The sequence below is a fragment of the Lynx canadensis genome, chromosome B3, assembly GCF_007474595.2.
Source record: "Lynx canadensis isolate LIC74 chromosome B3, mLynCan4.pri.v2, whole genome shotgun sequence".
Taxonomy (NCBI): Eukaryota; Metazoa; Chordata; class Mammalia; order Carnivora; family Felidae; genus Lynx; species Lynx canadensis.
The window spans coordinates 3,147,368-3,169,246 of record NC_044308.2 but is presented as its reverse complement, the minus strand read 5'-3'; the positions used below and the strand labels follow the sequence as shown (position 1 = coordinate 3,169,246).

Below are 21,879 nucleotides of genomic sequence, written 5' to 3'. Positions count from 1 at the left end.
CAACTGGCAGCGTTCCGTCCGCCACGCCAAACCTTTACAAAGCACGTGGCTGTTGAATTGGAACGTTCATCTTTGGGTCTTTGCACGTTTTCCTTTTTGTCTGGAATTCTTACTTCACACCCAAACCTTCTCATGAATAATTCCTGCCCAGAACTATTTTGGGGAGGAATGCATGGGAATGCCAGGCTAGAACCTCTTTCTCAGGATTATGAAAGCTGGAACAGTACTCTAGAAGCTGGCTTTTAGCTGGCATCCTTGAAGTGAGATATAAATTCTGTCCTTTTAAATTTGATTTTCAAATCAAATGGAAATGTTTATTTACACAGATTTTTCACATCTTCCTCTATGATATAAAGAAGTTGTGCTGGATCTGATGTGTTATCCAGCCCCTTTCACAGCTGATACCACTGAGAACATACTGGGAAAGAGACAAGAGGTGAACAAGGACCCTTAAGCTAAGGATCCTTAGCTCCTTGCCACACGAGTGTCTCTGTTATTGGCTCGCGTCATCACCTCAGACAAGGGAGAGTCTCCTGGCAGTCTCCTGGCAGACAAGGGAGAGATGCCTAGCAGGAGATGGCTGTCACCTCCGCAGGCAGCACCGAGGAAGAGAGTCCTTTGTCATATTCTATTGCTAGAACTCACAGGTCCTGTCCACACTCGCAGGGAGGGGATTACACAATGGTGTGCACACCAGGAACAAGGATCATTGGGGGCCCCACTAGAATGTGCCTAGATACTCTACAATGTTCCCACGATTCCTAGTCTGAAGGTGCAGGCATATCACATGTGTGACCATGATGGGAGTGGTCACATAGGGTTTGTCCTAGAGCATGTGATGCATTGAGTCATTCTTTCCTAGATCTACACCCCTCACCCCAGCCATTTATATGGTTTAAAAATGTCTATTTGGAATAGTAGATTGTTTCTCATTGGAGGAGAAGCACAGAAGGAGAGTAGCTTTTTTATTTCATTTTATCTTAATTTTTTAAAGTTCATTTATTTTAAGACAGAGAGAGTGAGAGAGAGAATCCCAAGCAGGCTCCGCACCGCCAGCACAAAGCCTGACATGGGGCTCTGTCTCCTAAACTCTGAGATCATGACCTGAGCTGAAATCGAGAGTCGGACGCTTAACCAACTGGACCACCCAGGCCCCCCTGTTTTTATTTTAAACCAAAAGATACTGTGCCTGCACTTAAACTTCAGTTCTCAGCTGAAATATCACCTCTCCTAAGAAATCTCTAACACCCCCATGACTGAATTAATTGCCATCCTACCCAATTCTTTTATAGGTCCCTGTTCTGACACCTCTGGGAACACGTATCCCACCGTATCTCATTTGCTTCCTCGGGGAAGAGGCAATGTCTTATCACACCATCGTGTTCTCAGGACCTAGCACATGCCTGACACGAAGTAGGTCGTCGGCTAATATACACTGCATTTCACTGCATTGCACTGAAGTTTTCCTTAGGTTTGAAGCTGACCCATAGTGGATGGCGGGATCTGAAGGAAACTGGTTCTTCACCCTCATCCATAGAACGTTTTGGCCTGAGTCTTGGTAAAGAAGGGAGAAAAATGCCTAATTGGCTATCAACACCATCTCAAAGTTAAGTGTGTTTTGCAAAACAATGCTTTTTGTTGTTGTTGTTGAACTTATATGTGAAAAGAGACTTTCAAGTGTTTCTCGGAGGCATTTCCAACCCAAATATTGCCAGGCCGGCACAGCAAGGGGCACGTAGGAAGCCGACTAAACAGGCAAGTCTCATCTCGTGGGCCAGGTAAGTGACAGGGGATGTGGCACCAGGAAATAAAGATCTTGAGGACTTGGAAGAAAACTGTTATCACAATGTTAAACAATAGTGCGTACAGAGTTCTTTGCACTCTGTTTTGTTTGTTGTTGTTGTTGTTGTTTTTGGGGCAAGTCGATCAATGCTGGAATAAGACGTTGGTCTCCAAGAGCTGCCAGAGGTGATGTTCGAGATGTGAATTTTTCAGAAGGCTGAGAGCAAAGAGGTAAAGGAATATATATTGCTTGGTTTTGTTTTCTTTTTCATAAATTGAACCCTTTTGTGAGTGAATGTCTTTCTAAAACGTTACATGTACTTCCGTACGTCCGTAAACAGAAGCTAATGAACAAATGCACTTATAAATAATCTGGACTCGTGGACACAGGACGGTGCCACGACAGTGATTTTCTCGAGCCTTCTGAGGGGGAACAACACGGTCCCTGACTACGGTGTCTTTTTCAGTTCTTTTGTGCCTTTTACAGTTCTTCTGTAGTGACTTTGTTCATATCTCTTTTCTTAGCAGGCTTTCTTTTCCTTTCAAATTCATAGCTCTAAGTTACTCTTGAAAACTAGAACTATGTGCAGAGAAAGAGTCAATAGTCGAGTGAGACCTAAGTGTTTGCTCGTATGCGATATGCTTAAATCTGACGTCAGGGGGATGTTCAGAGGCCTTTTCTTTTCTGGCTGTGGTTAGACCCACAGAGACTGCTACAGCGGAGTTCTAGATGGGGAAGGTGTTGCTCTATTATACAAGCAGAGTATGAAGACAATCCTGGAGAGGACAGTGGAAGGACCTGTTGTCCACAATATAACGGAGAAAGCTGGTGCTCAGAGAGGTGAAGCGATTTGCCTAGAACCCCCCAGTTTGTGGCCGATTCTGGGCCGCAGTAGTGGATTTCCTGACGATAGCTCCATGTTCCCCACTCAGCCTGTGCCTCTAAGGAGAAGATAAGGGTTGTCAAGGGCGGAGTGAAATGGTTCAAAGGCACTAGCAAATCCATTCTTGCCTGGGAACCTGCGGTTTGCTCCCGTTCCACAGTGGAGTCTATCTGCACATACATGTATGTGTGTGGGTGCAGATTATCAGAGTATGAGATGCCCACAAAACCGGGTCAGGCCAGCACCTTCCTAGCCCTGGAGGCCACATGGGAACCGGCCTTAGTTTGGGGCACGGAGAAACCTGGTTTGCCGGCCCTGGGAAGGGCCCCAGCACTGTTCCTTTGTAACACTTTGGGGCACCCTAGCCCTCCTCATCACACCCCTAGAGATTTGAAACTTTCTAGAAAAAGTCTGTCCGACATCACCCACCTGACAGAGAGATCCTGACTGGCTCAGACCTCCAGAGCCGCGGCTCCTGACTCGCAATCATGGATCCGGCAGCCCGAGGCGCTCCTTGGGGATCTCTGTGCAGGATGAGAGGAAAAACCGAGAAAGAGGCTGTGCCAAGGCACACAGCGCCCCTCACCAAGTGGGACTGCCTCCTGTCCCCCTCCTCCCGAGGGCTTTTTTTTTTTTTTTGCTTATGAGGCAGAAAACTCGAACACATTTTGTAAAGCAAGTTTCTCTTCCAAAGAAGGACTCCACCCCGCCCCCCCCCCCCCCCCGGCCCCAGGCAGAAAACTACAGCCCGTAGGTGAGCATGTTCCCCACGTGGGGCTAAGGAGACCCGAGAAACTGCGTAGAGCAGATGCTGTTGGTGCGGATGCCCCGTCAGACCCTCATCATTGGCAGGTGCGCCCATCCCTCAGTTTAAGAGAATGTGGCTGCCAAGGGCTCACACCTGACGGCTTCTCTGGAGAGCTGTCTGGTTTATGGGAGCTGCCTGGGGAGTTACAGCACCCCCCAACTCTAGGGGAGGCAAAGCCTGACTGCACGTAGATGCCACAGCTCAGTCCTGTTGCCTTAAGACAAGGCACGTCTTCGGGTGCCCGGGTGGCTCAGTCGGTTAAGCGTCCGACTTCGGCTCAGGTCATGATCTCGCGGTCCGTGGGTTCGAGCCCCGCGTCGGGCTCTGTGCTGACAGCTCGGAGCCCGGAGCCTGCTTCGGATCCTGTGTCTCCCTCTCTCTCTGCCCCTCCCCCGCTTGTGCTCTGTGTCTCAAAAATAAATACACATTAAAAAAAAAAAAAAAAAAAGAAGGCAAGGCACGTCTATGGTGGAGCTCCTGCCCCAGGGCCCCTGAGGTTCAAGCAAAGGTGAGACCGTACCTGGGGCACAGGCTTGCTCTCTGCTCTTTCCTCTTCCCTGTCCTGCTCTCTACTCCCTTACAGTTTTTTAAATATTTATTTTAATGTTTATGTTTGAGATGGGGGAGGGGCAGAGAGAGAGGGAGACACAAAATCTGAAGCAGGCTTCAGGCTCTGAGCTGACAGCACAGAGCCTGACACAGGGCTTGAACTTGTAAACCATGAGATCATGACCTGGGCTGAAGTCGGATGCTTAACTACTGAGCCATCCAGGTGCACCCCAGTTTTTTTTCTGTAAGAGCACCCCCTTAGCAGTCTTGCACCCCTAACACACCATGCTCACTTAGCACTCTTGGCCTCTTGTCTCCTGCTGGCTTTGGGTGACAGCATGTCCTTTGCACCTATTGTAGGCAACTGCAATTTCCATAGGATTTGTCCCCAGAAGCTCTTCCCTCCCAGCCTCCAACAGAGTCTTCTTAAGTGTGTTTCCTGAGCCCATCTCACAAGTCCTGTAGGCAGTGAGAGCAATTCTCTCTCAAGATTGATGCCCTGAAGTGACTTCGTCTCTCTCTCTCTCTCTCTCTCTCTCTCTCTCTCTCTCTCTCAGGACAGAATACACACATACTCCAACAGTGGCATCGCCAGGAGTAACCTCCCAGGTCCTCCCTGCACGCCTCGTATACAAATGCTGCATTGTTGTGCTGGTCTGGTTGGGGTCAGCAGGCCAAGCTGGGAGTAGGGGCAGGAATCCCCAAAACTCTCCCGGGGAGGAAGCAGATCCTGTCACTGGTAATGGAAACCAGGAACTCTGGAATATGGATCATCAGGTGAAAGCGGAACTTGGTTTCTTAGACCTCTCAGGGTTGGTGACATTGCTCTTGGCCTTAGGTGGTGGGAGATGTCTTGGGGGAGGTGGGGTAGTCCAAGGCCTGAACCCCCAGAAATAGATTGGGTGGGCATCTGTGCCCGATGGCCTAATCCAACCGATTGACTTTCTTGGGGGGTTCATTCTCTTCTGTTCTTCCCACTCCCCATTCCTCCCCCACCTCTGTGCCTTGGGCGATGTCTTATTGAAATGTTTTGGCCAGATCTCAGGGGAGGGGAGAGTGGGTGGGCGACCGAGGGCAGGTTTGGGGTCTACACTTGGGCAGAGTGGTGAAGGAGAGTCCTAATGGGGGGTCCTGCGAGGTCCAGCCAGCCCTCCCTGAATGGAGTGTACCTTCCATGGCTGTTATCCTAACGCACAGCGCCTGAGTCACAAACAGGATGGATTGCTTGATCTGTTCCTCCAGATCAAGGAGGAACTTCTCCATCAGGGTGTCGGTGATGTTTTCTCTTCTTTTCACTCCTGACCAACTGTTTCTTGAGGGGCCGGCCTGATAGGAGATGTAACCCGAGGGAGAGAGGCTCAGCCCTGGCCTCCACACCTGATGCAGGGCACTCCCCGGGGGGTGGCTCAGGAATCAAGAGTGCCTAAGGGAAAATGAGACAGGAGTCCTGCGGAGCCATCAGTTCCAGGAGAGGAGCAGCTCAAGTGTTCCCAGCACACCTTCAGATCCAGAGAACTTCTCCTTGCCTTCCTGAACCGCAGGCACCAGGGGCTCAGCTCACCCCAGCTGCACGGGCATAATATCTCTTCGAATTCTCTATTTCATCTTGAATATTCATGTGATTTTTGCAACAGACTCCACGATACGTCAGGGCTGGTTTTAGAATAGAACCATGGGACATTCTAGCTGCTGAGAACATGAGGTTAAACCTGTCCACCATGGTCTCATTTGTAAAATGGAACAAAAACCATACCTACCCCACAGGCCAGGGGGATGACGGAGCTAATGCAAGTCAAGTGCCTGGTGCTCCATAAACGTTCTGAGATGTTATTCTCCTACTGATAGCCTGATAATGAGAAGTGCATACAGTGGGTCCTCATTATTTGCAGATTCCACGTTTGCGAATTCACCTACCTGCTAAGATTTACTTGGGTCCATAAATCAGTGCTTGCAGCTCCTCTCGTGGTCATGTGGCAAAGGGGTGGAACCCGTGAATCGCCTGATCCATGGGACCGGGAGGCGTCCTGCTCTGCCTTCTTGTTTCACGGTCTGTTCAGTGCCACTTTCCATATTTTTGTCTTCTTTGTTGGGGATTTCGCTGTTGAAAATGGCCCCCGAGAGCAATGCTGGAGCGCAGGCTAACTGCTAAGCACAGGCTGTGACACGCCCTGCAGAGAAAAATCCTCGTGTTACATGAGCCTCATTCAGGCAGGTGTTGTACCGCTGGTGGCCGTGGATTCAGTGTCGATGAATCAATAATACATGTTAAATAAAATGGTTTTAATGAGAACCACATATAAACTAAGGCTGTGCATTGGTTGGTTGATAGACGGGACCAGAAGCTGGCAGGAACCTAACTGTGTTTCAGGGGTTCAGTATTCGTTGTTCCCGTGGCTTTTTAAGAACAGAACTTTGTATGGCAAGTGACGAGAGCTGATGGTACATAGGTGCGTTCTTTGTGGTTCAGCCCGGCCCTCCCTGCCCCTGCCGCTGACTGACTGACTCTTCTCCTGCTTCCTGCCCCTCTGCCCCCTTCACACTGAATGTCCTCTGCTCACTTTTCCACGAGATTCCAGCCCTTTCACATGGGGTGGACGGTCAGGAGAGCCAAAGGAGCCACCCGTCTAAGGAAGGTAAGGAGGGGAAGCAAGGCAGGCAGGGGGTCCACCTCTCTTGGCAAAGCTCTAACACCATCTGCAACGTACCCCCTACAGACAGGCAGGCAGCAGCTTTGGGGATGGACAACAGAGGGACTTTAGAGGGAAGAGATTACCAGCCCCAAACTTGGCTTCGCAACTCACTATGTGCAACTTTTTAATCTCCGGGGCCTCAGCTTCCCCACTGTGAAATGGGAATAACGATCCTAACCAACGCCATGGGGCCCGTGGTGGAGACCAGCCGCACAGGAGGAGCTGGGCGCAGTGGCCGGCACACACGGGGCACCCAGGGACACGATGCGGGTGGCCGTACTTAGGTGGGGGCATCAGGCCGACTTTGCAAGCAATTCCCCAGCCGCTGGCTTTCTACCGCCGAGGTCAGGCCGAAGCCGGGGACAAACGGTTCGTCTTAATCCCACAAGGAAAGTCACCCCAGTCCCCGGTCCTGACACCCCACCCCTACCCCTCGTCCGGGGCCTGGCACCCCATTACTTGGGCAGCGGCGGAGCTCTGTGCCCGAGCCCGGCTCCCACGAGGCGGCGGCCGGTACCTGGCGCGCAGGCGCCCCTACCCGGGCGCTCGCGGACCCCGCAGCCGGACGTCCGTGGGTGGGGTGAGCGAGCTCCGGGCCGCGGCACGGGGTCGGTCCCGAGGTCGGGACGTGTGGGCCGCCCGGGCCGGGGAGGCTCGCGGCGGCGGGTGGGGGGCGACGGCGGCCCTCCTCCCGGCTCCGGCCGAGGCGGGGCGCCCCGGGCTTGGCTCGCGAGGCCGCGGCCGCCTCTCCCCAGCGCGCCTGCCGGCGGCGGCGGCGGCGGCGGCGGCGGTGGCGGCGTCGGCAATCCCGGCTCTTGGCACCACGCCTGGCGGCCGGCCCAGGGCGAGGAGTGGCTTCCAGGAAGCGGGCGGAGGAGCGTTCCAGCCGCGTCTCGCCGTCGCCGAGGCCCCGCGCGCTCCGAGCGGCCCGCGCCCGGCCCCCTCACGCGCCGCCCCCGCGCCCCGGCGCCCCCCGGCTCGCGCGCAGGGCTGTGGCCGGCCGGCCGGGCGCGCGGTGCACTTGCCGGGCGGTGCAGGTGGCGGCGCGCGCCCTCCGCCGCTGGGCCCCGGGCCAGCGCCGCGCTGCGCGCCCGGAGGGGGCGGGAGAGGCGGGGCGGCCCCCGTCCCGGCCCCATTTAACTGCGCGGCGGCGGCGGCGGCGCCGCGGGCTGGAGGCCGGCGTCGGGGAACGTCCTGGTCCCGGGCTCCGCACGAGGTGCCGCGGCCCGCCTCTCCGCCGCGCGCGCCGCACGTCCCAGAAGCTTCTACGGCGCCAGGTGGGAGTCGCGAGCTCCGCGCGGGGGTCGAGGGGAGGCTGTCCCCGGGGGGCGGGCAGGGACACCCGGGGCAGTGGCCCCCGGGCAAGGTTGGAGGGGTTACCTCGCGGGTCCCGGGGCGGGGGGGGGGGGGAGCGGCCCGGAGACCTCGGGCCGGCACGCTCCGTGGGGTCCTGGAGGACCCGGACAGGGACGTTCGGGGCTGCCGGCGGGCGGGGATGGGGGCGCTCCTGAGGGCGGGGGCCCCTGTCCGCGAAGGCCGGGGGGGGGGGGTCCTCGTGTTGGGGCTTCCCCGGCGGAAAACGGGCTGACAGCAGCCGGTGGCCTTGAGCGTCGGCGGGTCGCGAGCGCCTGGAGCGCGGGGTAGCGGGCTGGGGCGGCGCGGACGGGCGGGCGCGGGAGGAGCCTCCGCCGGGCGGCGGGCTCCGGCGGGGCGTGCGGCGGGGCGGCCGGTGCGAGCCGGCGAGGGGGGCGCGCTGTTCCCCGGGCCCGGCACTGGCCGCCTCCCTTCGGCCCAGAGTCGCCGCCTCAGGTCGGAAACAGCAGCACATTTGCGGATCGCATTAGGCCAGGCCCTTAATGCTTTCTCCAGATGGAGAGAAGCCACCGACCCGCCCCCGGACACCGGCTCCGCCAAGGCGCCCGCGAGGCGAAGTGAGAGGCGAGGCGAGTGTGACCTCGGCTTTTCCAGTCTCGGCTCGTACTGATTTCCCTGTAAATCGTCAGGGGGACTCTGCAGCCCCCCCCCACCCCCCTCGCTGCCCTCCCGGGCTCAGGGGGCCTCTGCCCGTTCGCCCTCACCTACTTTTGGCAGAGTGTGCCCGCCGGCGCTGAGGCCGTGCGCTCTGAACCTCCCTGAACTCCGCTCTCAGACCTCTCTGGCTGCAGGTCTGGGGCTTGGACGGTGGCATCTCCTGGGAGAAAAGCCTCGAAGTGTTCGAGAACAGTCACCATCGTGCTGTGTGACCTTAGGCAGGTCCCTTCCCCTCGCTGGGCTGCCTTAGTTGGCCTCAGATTCATTTTTGCCTGAAGTCGAAGAAGCTGGCAGGTGCCCTGATCCTTGGCTCCATGCTGGCTTCCTGAGTCAGAAGCCAATCGCCACACCCTGCTGTTGACACATGAGCTGGAAAGTGGCTGGTGCAGAGATGTCTCAGCTTCTGGAGGACTGGCCGTGTGGGTTGCACATGGGAGGCAGGTCCAAGGCCCTCCTGACCTTGATGTGGACGCCTCTTAAAGATAGCCCTCCATGGCCTGTGCCTTGAAACAGACACCCCATCCTGAATCTACACAAACCTTTTCGAGACATTGTTGGCGGGGGGGGGGGGGGGGTGGTTCAGGGTCCCTCCCTCTGATGGGTCTCTTAAGTCATGGGTGCCGCCACTGGGGACAGAGCTGGTTGGAAACCAGCTTCTTGCTCTCTTGTAGGCTCAAGAGAGACTCCCAGGAGACCGGACCCGATGGCTTCGTGGGAGAGCTCCTGGTGGCCGCTGATCTGCATGGTTGTCATGCACTCTGCCCTCCTACAGGTACTGTGCAGGGGAAGAAGGATGGCAGGCTTCCCTCTGCTTGCTCACAAGCACTGTTCTAGATCACCTAAGATGTGGTATGGGCAGTGTTCATCGTATCCCAGAGAGAGTCTCATTTTCTCCCTTACCCCCGGCAAATGGCAGTCTGGTTGACCTAGCTGTAAGAATGATCCAAATCCCTTGGGTCCTCGCGGAGCCCTGAGCAGGGCTCTGAGACCGCTTGGGTGCCATGTACCAGCAATGACTTGGGGGGCTGTCGTGGACCCTGTCTTTTCAGTCTAGAATGGCTGTCTGCATGTGCCCAGTGGAGGCTGGGCTGCTAAAGGCCAGGGCACAACGAAGGGGCCGAGCCCAGTTTCTGACCTTTGCTCAGCCACGAAGTAAGTGTTCTGAGTTTACTTGTGTCAACACACATCACACTATTTTGCGGTTCTTTCTCAGGCTCCCGTCTCTCCCACTAACCTGGGAGGGCTCAGCTCACCCCTTGCGTCCTCATTTGCCCGCAGGGCAGACTGAAGTAAAGGTAGCATTGCCGGAGAGACAGGAGGGAGTGGCGGAGACAGTGACAAAGTGGATGGCTCATGCCCCATCTAGTGAGAACAGCCGCTGCCCCACTTCAGCGGAGCCAGGTGGGAACACAGGCCCAGAATTGCCGTATCTTCTACTTTTTTAAAGAGGGCTGGATCGTTCAGACTTCCTAGGAAACCTCCCAGGTTTTAAAGCCATGAAAGCCAGACATATATGTTTGCATCCTGGATTTCGCCTAGCAGTTTGGAGCCCATGGTCTAAAGGTGCAGACCGAGTCTTAGTGTGATGTCCCCAGGGCCACTGTTAGCCCAGAACAGCACCTCACGTGGGTTGGAACAAGGCAGTCCCTCTCTTCAGGTGTAACTTCTTGGGCATATGGCTCAGAGGCCTGTGTACCCTCCGGGTCTAGCAAAGGGCCTGGCCCTTTAGGAGGGCTTTAATGTCTTTTCAACGAGGTTGCACACTTGAATACAAGAGACACACTGTGGGACAGATTGATCAGGCTGAGTCTCAGTTCACTTTCTCGGACACGGTGTTTCCGAAGCCTCTTTTAGCCTTACGATTGCGGTGGCTCGTGGAAGCTGGCTGTCAAGGTACGGTTTCTCCCCCGTGATCCCCGTGTCATTGATGCTGTTCCGTAATCACATTCTAATAGATACGTTTCGTTAGCACAAAAATATATATATTTTTAAAATTTTTTTAACGTTTATTTATTTTTGAGACCGAGAGAGACAGAGCATGAATGGGGGAGGGGCAGAGAGAGAGGGAGACACAGAATCGGAAACAGGCTCCAGGCTCTGAGCCGTCAGCCCAGAGCCCGACGCGGGGCTCAAACTCACGGACCGCGAGATCATGACCTGAGCCGAAGTTGGACGCTTAACCGACTGAGCCACCCAGGCGCCCCAGCACAAAAATATTTTTAGGGTGATTTTAGGGTTCCTCTAGTCAGTGAGGTGTAGGGTGGTGGCGAATGGCAGAGACTCACTTTTCGGTCTGGTCAGCAGATCTGAAACAGGCTGTGAGAGCTTCGCATATTTCTTCCTGGGCAAATGGGGCTGAGGCTTCAAGGCACAGCGTTTCGTTTTGTCTTCTCGCACCCTATAAAAAATTTAAATGTGCTTTGAGGCAGTCTGCTGACCTTTGGCCAAGGGCAGCGTTTGCCCAGCTTGAATCGCTCAGTGACCTCTTTTGGATTTTTCCATATCTATGCGCCTCTGGCAGTGCTGTTTCCACGTATGGGGCGGCGGGTGCAGGAGGTTGTGGAAGGAGGATTCAGACTACAGCGCCCTCCACGCAGTCCACCGCTGGAATCCCGGCTGCACTACCTCCTGACCCGTCCACCCAGACTTCTCCGCATCTGTTTCCACATCTGTAGAGAGGGGTGTCTACCTCAGAGAACCATTTGGAGGAGTTAATCCGCTGCAAGTGGAGAGAAGGAGCAGACAAAACAAAAACAGTGTCTGGCGTGTAATAAGTGTGCAATGAACGTGAGCTCTCTGCGGGGGCTGTTGCCTGGGAACACCAGGGTTTAAGGGGTGCCTGCAGTTGCCGCTGTGGTACTGTAGGGGGCACTCAGGAGGCGTCAGCCGGAGAGAGAAGGTGCTGTACAGGCGGGGAGGAGGTGGGGCCGACCTTCTCAGGGGAGTCTCCCGGCAGGTGTGAGTGGGATTAGCCAGGGCAGTCTCGCTATGTGGGCGGTGGGAGAATGTTCTAGTGTAGGGTAGGTCAGTCCTGAGAATCTGCTTGTGGGTTGGACACTTGGCTGTCTGCCTAAGGTCAGCCTGGGTTTGATTCAAAGCTGCCCCTCTGGGATATCTTGAGAGTTTGGGTCGTGTTTGGGGGGCCTTGAGTGTTCTTCAATATCTCCCCTTTCTTTGTTTTGTTTTTGTTTTTGTTTTCTTTTTGAGAGAGAGAGATTGAGAGTGAGGGAAGGACTGGGGGAGAGGGAGAGAGAATCTTAAGCAGGGGCGCGACCCGGAGCTCCGTCTCACCTGGGTGAGATCAAGACCTGAGCAGAAATCAAGGGTCGGACACTTAAAGACTCAAGACTGAGCCGCCCGGGCGCCCCTCCCCTTGCCTTGTCAGTGTGGCCGCTAGGTGGCTGGTAGGGAATTAAAAGATGCGAAGCCGAGCCACAAGGAGCAGGGGTGTGCCAACTGGTTTAATAAAAACTAGATTTCCTTTATTAAATCAGCAAAAACTTAACCTCTTATATTCACTGACCGCAAGCAGTTGTGACAGATCGCAGAGCAAATGCATGAGGTCGGCCGCCTTGTGTTTTTCTAACTTGTCCTTGAGTGTTTCTGGAGCAGCTTCCTGTTTCCCTCGCCCTTCTGGGTCAGGGGCCCCGGCCGCGTCCTGTCGCCCCAGGTCCTCTCCTTGGGGACCCCGGTCTTCCCTGAGAAGTCAGCTGCCTCCGCTCCAGTGCTCCCCTGCAGCCGCCTGCTTTGGGAAGGTCTTACACCCACTCAGGGGGTATAAACATGCTGCCAGTCGCCGGCTCCAGCCACGCTTTGGCCCATCCCCTCCATGTCCATTCCTTAGTGACGTCTTGGGCAGATTTACTTTCATTTTTTTTTCATTAAAAAAAAGTCCAGTCCGATTTCAAATTTGGATTCCCCGCTTTGGTTTCAACGTCACCTCCCTTCTGTCTCATGTAGGCTCCACACGTGGCTCCAGGCACGTGACGTGACGTCCTGCCGTGGTCTTTCTCGTCTCGCCTCAACCAGTGGCGAGGACTGGTTCGGGGATACTTCTGCTGGGTCCAGCCTTCCTGGCACTGGAAACAAGGAGGGGGGACGGGGAGAAGAGCAGACCGCTTTCTGTGTAACTGGACACCTCTCTCTGGTAGTTGCCACTGCCTGTCGGGCTGTCGGCGACTCTCGTGTCCTCGGGTGGCTGGTGTGAGTTCTTCAGTTCTCCCTTTCCTGAAGCAGGAGGCCCAGCGTGCCCATTGCTGCTGAGTTCTCCTTGCCTAGCGGGCAGCTTCGTGGGGTGGGGTCCAGGCACGCAAGGCATTGTAAACCCAGCTCCCTAGCAGAACACACGGACCCACCCCATCACCATCTCGTCCACCTGCAACAGACGTCGCATTGTGTGTCAGCCACACTTCAGTTAAAGAGAGACCTCCCAGCTCCCTTTGTCGTTGCCCGCTTGATCCGTGGGGAACGCACACTTCCTTGCCGTGCAGACGGTGGAGGCATCGGTTTCTCCACGCCGCCTCCTCTCTCTGTCCTGCCAGCCGCCTTCGGTTCTCCACTTCTTGCTCGGGGAGGCCCAGGGACGTATCAGCAGAGCCAGTCTGAGCGGATGCACATCTGGGGAGTGGAAGGCCAGTCTCGCCTTGCAGGCCCCCCCCCCCCACTGTGCGTTCTCTGTGAATGATCTTTTTCTTCAGTGAATCTCAGTCGGGCTTAGAGAGTAGGGAGGTGATGCAGGACTTGGCCTTGCCCTTCCTGCGAGCTCTGCGGCAGGTGTATGCCTAATGTTAGCCCCTCTCTTTAGAATGTGAGGTCCTTACCTCCCCTTTGTCACCACTTTGGCCCTTAAGACCAATGTCTTAAGGTCTTAAGGTCATTGGGAAAGGTCCCATTGAATGTCTTGACTCCAAAATTAGACACTGAGCTCTAGTTAGTGCAAGTCGTGGTGGCGGTTCTGGTCCCAGCGATTTGGGTTTCAGTGGTCCTGGTCTGAAGTTTTAAGGGTTGTTCTTTCAGGTGGTTCTTGGCAGTTCTGGTCTCACTGATCCCCTCCGGTGTTATTTCTGGTCTTTGATCCTTCTTTCTGGTTCCATCAGTTCTGGAATCGAGAGGAGTTGTGGTCTCAGAGACTCTGGATATTTTGGTGGTTCGGGTCTCAACAGCAGTTTTGTCTGGGTGGCCGTCACCTTGGTGGAGGCCTCGGCGTCTGTGGTTCTCATCTCGGTGTTGGCTCTGGCCATGGTGGTGGCTCTTCCCTTCTCTCACCACAGACATTACATCATAATAATTAGACCGTTTGGCCTTCACCCCATCCCTGTTGCATCAGAAGGCAGAATCCAAGCACAGGTGCAGAAATCCCCCTTCTCCTCAGAACCTGTCCCCTGACCCGGGAGAGGAGGGCGGCAGACTCAGCCGAGGTGACAGGTGTGTCGATGTGCTCTTGACTGACTTGGGTCCTGCGTGGGCAGTGGTTGTAGAGCCACGCATACCTACGCTCACCCTTCGCAGTGGCTTCTTACGGCACCACGGAACCCCCCAGTAGAACCATTTTCCATCTCTCTTACTCTCACCTGCCTGGTCCCCCACCTTCAGGACTTCCCGGCCAAGTTCTGGAGCACTTTTCCGGCCACTCCCCATCTAGAGAAGAGGTCTTAAGAGAATGACAGTGATGAGTCCATTGAGCTCCTTGCCATAGCTTGACATCCTGTGTCGAGTGGCACTGACCACTAGCGGGTAAGTTATGTGCATAAAAATTTAAGTTGTAGAAAAATAGCGGAGGTAGATAATGAAAGGAAAATCAAAGTAAAAAATCTGCCTTACCCCTACCACCCAGACAACTATCGATGTTTTCATGTGCGATCTTCCAGGCTTTGTCTATGCACAGATGTCATATAAATACACGTGTTATGTTTTGATTAGTGGGATCATGCTAAACACACTGTTAGACATCATTGTTTTCAGTCAGTATATCATGAATATTTCTCCCTGTCGGTACGTATATGTCTGCGTTTCCATTTGGAATGGCGGTGTTCATTGCACTTATGGATATACCGTAATAATTTGTTTACACACGTTGTTTCTTTGTTGGACCTTTGGGTTGTTTCCAAGATGGTTCGGTCACCTGTGTTTGCCATCAGCTACCTGTGATGGACATCTTACGCTCACGTCTTTGCTTACTTATTTGAATATCCCTTAGAGTAATTTTTCCATAGTTGAATGTGCTTTGCTACACATTTGGTACACCTCGTGGCGCTTTTTCTCTTCATCCTGTTTTATTCTGGGTGGAGTTCTTCCAGCACTCTGGGTTTTATGTCACACATGTATTCCCTGAGTGACGTCCCCCTCCACAGTGATTTGGGATGCAGATTCCAAGCTGTGCTGATTGACACGACAGATCCTGAGCAGAAGGACATAAGCTTGTCCTGGAGGCAGAGTCCGCCTTCTTACCAAGCTGCCCCCAAGGCCTGCACCTGCAGGATGGAGTCATTGGGTAGATCCCGTGAGAATCCAGGGGAAGAACGAAGGGGAGCCCTCTCCTCATTTGTCATTGTGACGCCTGATGCCTTTCTCTTTGTCTCTGTGTCCTTCCCATCTCTGGCTCTTTTTACAAGCTGCTCAGTTCCAGAGTTCTGCACATTGTCTCTTCTGTCTTCATACGCTCTCCCCAGGCATCTTCCGTCAGTCACTCCTCTGGTTTTCTCTCCAGAGCCTCCTGCCTGGGGCTTATCACCAGGGGACCCAGATCTCAGAGTGATTCAGGCTTTCCAAAGTTCTCTTCAAGTAAGATTCTGCATACAATCAAAAGATAAAAAGGTATCTTCTATTTTACCTTAACTTCTAAATGTAAACGTTGGAAATAAAACACAAGTTTGGTAAGTCTCTTTTGGCTTTTCTTTTCTTTTTTCTTTTCTTTTCCTTTCCTTTCCTTTCCTTTCCTTTCCTTTCCTTTCCTTTCCTTTCCTTTCCTTTAGTTCCTTTTCCTGTCTTTTCTTTTTTCTTTTTCTTTTCTTCCTTTCCTTTCCTTTCGTTCCTTTTCCTTTCCTTTCTTTTCTGTTTTCTTTTCTTTCCTTTTTTCCCTTTTTTTCTAAACTCAAACACTTCTCCAAAATGGAAGAGGCGCACCCTCTCGGAGAGGCTTCTGACTGTCTCTTCCGTGAACTGCACATCAATATCCATGAGCTACTAGTCAGCTCCCTAGGATACGGCCTTAAACATGATACTTCCTAAAGGGAAGTCCTCAGTGCCCTTCCCCCGCTGCCCCACCAACTCTGTCTCAGTGCTTAGATTCTCCATCATTTGGTCATTTGAGCCAGAATCCTGGGATCACCACAGATGTGTTCTTTGCTGCCCTGCCCTGTACCCATTCTGCCACCAACTTCCATTTGTTCCATCTCAAAAATGCCTCTTAAATCAGCTTCCATCCCTCTGCTTCCGTTGATACCATATGTTTGAAGAGTAGGGTACGTGGTGGCAGCAGGTATAAACAAAGGCAGTTTGTGGTCATACCGGACAGGGCCTTGCCGAGCAAGTTGAATAAGTCATTGATAAAGAGGGCTTTCTTTGGCGGGCAGCATGGAGTCCTGTGGGTGTTCAGGAGGTGATGGGAGGCACCATTAAGATTCCCTCGGACCACTGGTGATGCACATGAGCAGAGGGTACTCGTGAGGCAGCTGGCACCGGTCCAGGTTGGTAATGAGTCCTTCAACTCAGTTCACGAGAGTGTGTGGGCGGGAGTTAGCCAAGGACAAGAGGGTGAGTATGGAAACATTTTAGAACCTGATGAGATAGATCCTGACAAGTGATCGTGTGGGATAGAGAGGGGCGGGGGAAGAATTGGAGATTTCTTCAGGTTTTGAACAAGTTTTAGGGGCACATGAAAATGAAAACTTACCCTGATCTTGTGAAATGGTTGGTGATGGCTGAAGGAATAGTTTCAGGGCAAGATGTCGATTGCAGAAGGTGAGGCACTGAATAAAGGACATGTGTGATGCTCTTGGAGAGGGAAGTAGGATCTGAGCAGAGTGAGCATTTCAGTATATATGTACTCCTCAGGGAAGCATCTAGGAGAAAAGAAGGGATTAAAGATACAAGAGGAAAAAACCAATTTTATGTAATTGTTTCATAACAGAAAAGTGGGCAGCGTTCCCCCACTACGTTGCTAATGGATCTGAAAGCACCAAAGCTGACATCTTATGAAAACCACATTGCAAGGTTTATGATTGTGATTGCTCTCAGTTTATTTTTACAAAGATGCTAATTTCCATAAATAGCATGGAAGCATAAAGCAATTTCCTCTCCAAGTATTTTATGCAATTACTTTCTGGAATTTGTCAGCACTGAACAGCTCCAGCCAATGTATGCTATAAATTATTGTGGTCAAATACTAAGAAATGCATTTGTTCTCCAAGCCTTCGCTTATAAATATAATAGCCTTTTATTTTGAAAATACTTTTTAAAAAGGAAGAATGCCTACTTTATTAATAAGAACTCATTTATGGTATTAAAGGACTTTAAATTCTCTTCACTCTTTTGAAATTTCCATTGTATTTTTTCCTGATTTAAAAATATAAAACATATCTATTAGAAAAAATATGGAGAACACAGGGAAAGACAAAAATGCTAAAAATAACCATTAATTCTACCAATTATTAGGATTTTGTGGTATATATGTATTGCTAATATTCTTCCTGGAATATTAACATGTGTAAGCATCTTTTAAAAAGTGATTACACTGTATTTTGGTTATAACTTTTTAAATTTTAACAGTGTGAGGAATATTTCCATATGTCCTCAAATATTTTTTCTATAGTAGTATTTAATGTCTTCATGATACTGCATCATTTAGATGTCCTATATTTTATTAACTAATTCTTTACTGCTGAACCTTCAGGTTGATTGGTTTTTTTGCTATTACAAATAATGCTGCTACAAAAACTCAAGCAGAACCATCCTTGCTCACATTTATGATTATTTTCTTTGAATACATTTCTGGAAAAATGTATTCGTTGAGACATATTTGGGGGTCAAAAGCTATGTGCAGTTTTAAGACCTTAAATTTATATGATCAAATTGTCTTTCAGAAAGCTTCTATCAATGTGTGTTCTTACTTTGCAAAAGTTAGCAATATCAGACTTAATTAAGGAAATCTTAGTAATGAGAGATTCTCAAAAATACTTTTGGGCTCTCCTTATTACTGGTTTCGTGTAAGGTTTCCTTAAGACGTTAGAAATAGTATAACAGATTTTATCTTCATATTTTTGCCTATATTTTTCTACTGAGAATTTCTTGTTAATTTGTAAGTGTTCTTTATATATAAAGTATATTAACCTCCTGTCTTTCACATGTTGCAAGTAATTTTCCCATTTTGTCATTAATTTTTATATTTTGGATACACTGACATTTATAATTTTCAAGTCGTATACTTTGCCTCTGCATCATGCTTGGAAGTAACTGAGAGAAAATGTATGCACGTCCGTCTTCTTCTAGTCTTTTTTTAAACATTAACATTTTAATTTTGGAATATATTTAGTTAATCTGTCAGTGTCTTCCTGTGCTAATACCATATTTTTTAACAAACTATTTTACTATAGCGTTATGGTGTGTTCAGTATCTATTAAGTCAAGACCTGTCTTCATTATTATAGTTTTGACTAATCCAGAGGTCTTTCAAAGGATTTGGTCAAGTTCCAAGCACAAAAATTCTGTTTTAAATGGGATTTGGTGTAATGGGGGAGTAACAAGGATTTTTTCCCTCAAAACTACACAAAACAGGCACACAACAAAAAGAACAAAGTTTATCTTCAGTGTAACAAGGAAATGGAACTGGCCTCTCAACACAAACCATGAAGCATTTTTTTCTGAGTTCTGTGGATTCTAGACCTGAGTGAGAGAGGATCCTGGAGGCTGACATGTGTCTCCTTGGACTGTGAGCAGGACAGAGATTTCCCCAAGGGTGACTGTCACAAATTGTGCCTATCTAATAAACTTTTGGTAAGGACAGTGGCATTGGGAGCCTTGATGGGGCTCAAAAAGAAGTGGGTATTGTCCCCAAAGAGGCCTTACTTGACATCAAAAATGGCAAGTGACCCAGAGTTGAAGGGGAAAATTCTTGACACACATTTTGTTTTGTCTAGATGTTCAAGGTGACCTTCTGCTCAGGGAGTCTGCTGAAGGGGAAAGGGAAAGGGGATGAGGTAGGGGGAGGGAGCCGCACTTCCCAGAACAAAAGGCTGTGGATTAGGGGCTCCTCCTAGACCTCACGGACCTCACAGACAGTAAAAGGAAGATACTGTTCTCGAGAAAAGGAGAGAGCTTAATTAGAGGATGAGCCAGACAGCAAAGCAGAATTGAAGCACTGGATGGCTCATCCCTCACGTCCTCCCCTCCCTCCTCCCTGTGCTGCTCTTCAGCAGTGCTGACTCCGTGAAGAAACAGGAACACAGTGGGTTAAGCAGCTGGGGATGTGCCAGATCAACAGGCGTTCTACCCAATGGAATATGAACAAACGAATACGTGATAATAGAAAACTGATGAAAGAAGATCCAACGTACATATAGTTAATATATCTTAAAAAGAAGAAAAAAATCAACGAGTTAAAGCGTTTCTCACTTTTTTCCTGAGGTCTTTGTAAATATCGACTCCGGGCCTTTCGGCATTGGATATTACTGAAGAGAACTGTGTGGCCAATCTGATTTTTTCCCCTTGTATGTGCCTTGGTTTGTCTGCCATGATAGCTACGTGATTTCTTCTCTGTTCTGAAGTCCTGTATTTTCATCAGGACATTATGTATATAATTTTTATGTAAATAGTTTTTTTTAATCTTTATAAGCGTGTATTGTGTGTGCAGGAAAGGCTTTTTACTGCGATCTTCAAATTTGTAATGTTTTGGGGCACCTGGGTGGCTCATTCAGTTAAGCGTCCGACTTTGGCTCAGGTCATGATCTCATGGTTCCTTTGGCGTCGACCCTGCACTGACAGCTCAGAGCCTGGAGCCTGCTTTGGATTCTTTATCTTTCTCTCTCCCTCTGCTCCTTCTTTGCGCGCTCGCTCGCTCTCTCTCTCTCTCTCTCTCAAAAACAAATAAACTTAAAAAAAGACAAATTTGTAACGTTTTTATTTTTTATTTTCACCATTCTTTTTCTAAGCTCACTTTTTCCACCATCTTAAATGTTTTCTTTAAACTTTCATATTTCCACTGAGCTTTTTAAAAGAGCGATCAGGTTGTCTATAATTTATCTGTGGCTGTTGTTCTGAGAAATTTATCTAGTGATACGTGTTCATTGACTACATTTTGCTTATGTGTCTATTTAAAAAAAATTGTATTTGTGGACCTTGTGAGGGTTCTGTTCTGATGGGGATTTTTTAGAATGGGGGTCTGCTCCATGTGTCTCTTGTCCCCCCTTGGTGAGACCAGCAGGCTAGCCAGGGGTGTTCCTCTCTTGATGATAACAGACACACACGGGAATAAGTCCGAGTGCACAACGGTCTTTCTTGTGACTTCTACTGGAGCCATTTTTGCTAACATCCCATTGGCCAAAGCAACTCACATAGTGGAAGCCATAGTCAGGGAGTGGGGAGGTACCTTGACCTGCTATGAAGCCTGGGTGAGTTATAAAGCTAAGCCCCAATCACTGGGGTGGGCAGGTAAGCTCCTCCCATAGAGATTATGTGTGTATGAATGTGTGTGTGGTAGTGGGGGGTGAGGGGTAGGAGTGAATTTTTTTTTAATGTTTATTTTTGAGAGAGACAGAGACAGAGTGCAAGCAGGGGAGGGGCAGAGAGAGAAGGAGACACAGAATCCGAAGCAGATTCCAGGCTGTGAGCTGTCAGCACAGAGCCTGACATGAGGCTTGAACTCATGAACCATGAGATCATGACCTGAGCCAAAGTTGGACGCTCAACTGACTGAGCCACCCAGATGCTCTGTGAGTATTTTCAGTTAATCTAATCTAATCTGGTAAATCCAGGATTTTCTTTTTTTTTTCAAAGTTTGATTTTAACTCCAGGTAGTTAACATACAGTGTTAAATTAGTTTCAGGTATACAATATAGTGGTTCAATAATTCCATACATCACCCGGTGCTCTTTACGGCAGATATATTCCTTAATCCCCATCACTTATTTCCCCCACCCCCTCACCCACTTCCCCTCTGGTAACCATCAGTATGTTCTCTATAGTTAAGAATCCGTTTTGTGGCTTATCTCTCTCTCTCTTTTTTCCCTTTGCTCATTTGTTTTGTTTCTCAAATTCCACATATGAGTGAAATCATATGGTATTTGTCTTTCTCTGACTGACTTATTTTGCTTAGCCTAATACACTCTAGCTCCATCCATGTCATTGCAAATGGCAAGATGTCATTCTTTATGGCTGAATAATATTCATTTGCGTGAGTGTGTGTGTGTGTGTGTGTGTGTGTGTGTGTGTATCACATCTTCTTTATCCATTCATCAACTGATAGACACAAAACCCGGCTTTTCAACGGAGTGTAGATAGCTCTGGAGAGCATGCTTTAATCACCACATTTACACCATCATCATCAACTAATATCGCTGAACTGGGAAATTGTAGCAGTGTCTCACTTTGCGATGTAAAGTCAGCCAGGAAGAAGTATACTTTACATCATGACCCAATGCATGTATGTATATATGTGTTCATATTACTGGAACAAAAGTTTCAAGAAACAAGGCTTATTATCCTTTCTATGAAGCCTTCACGGTGACATTTGCTTTTTTACCCAGTCCATTCCACTTGATCCTATGGGGAAAAAAATGGCTGGTTAAGACCTAATAAATTAAGTTCATGACCCACTAACGGGCTGTGTTTACAGTTTGAGAAAACACCGCCCCGGTCAATAGACCCCATACTCTGTGTCCTTTTGTGTGTATTGATTGTCCCTGTCTGACATTTGGCTGGAGGGAGAGGGTTGATGAGTGAGGCATACTCCTAGCACAACTCCCAGGTCTGGTTACCCCTCACCCAGTGTAGCTCTGGTCTCCCCGGGGTGGTAGGTTCTTCTGCTGAACTGTTGCCAATGGTGTGCACACAGAAGTGTCGTTGCCAGCATGCATGTTATCAGGGCTCTTCAGAATGATCTAGATGCTCATATTGTTTTACTCCTCTGACCTACTAACACAATG

General features: G+C 50.4%; 2 protein-coding genes across 2 annotated transcripts in view; one reads left to right on the top strand and one right to left on the bottom strand.

The window, feature by feature from the left end:
• Window positions 1–7,247: 7,247 nt before the first annotated feature.
• LOC115516168 (basic proline-rich protein-like) lies at window positions 7,248–8,541 on the bottom strand. The gene is made up of 2 exons (XM_030318588.1): window positions 8,138–8,541; window positions 7,248–8,028 (listed from the first exon to the last, which is right to left on the bottom strand). The coding sequence occupies exons 1-2, from the start codon at window positions 8,539–8,541 to the stop codon at window positions 7,248–7,250; spliced, it is 1,185 nt and encodes a 394-aa protein (XP_030174448.1).
• An 878-nt stretch (window positions 8,542–9,419) lies between these two features.
• Window positions 9,420–21,879, top strand: part of ADAMTSL3 (ADAMTS like 3) — a 351,345-nt gene continuing 338,885 nt past the window's right edge. The window contains exon 1 of the mRNA XM_032593550.1: window positions 9,420–9,516. Coding sequence (XP_032449441.1) covers window positions 9,448–9,516 — 69 coding nt within the window. The 5' untranslated portion in view covers window positions 9,420–9,447. The remainder of the gene's footprint in view (window positions 9,517–21,879) is intronic.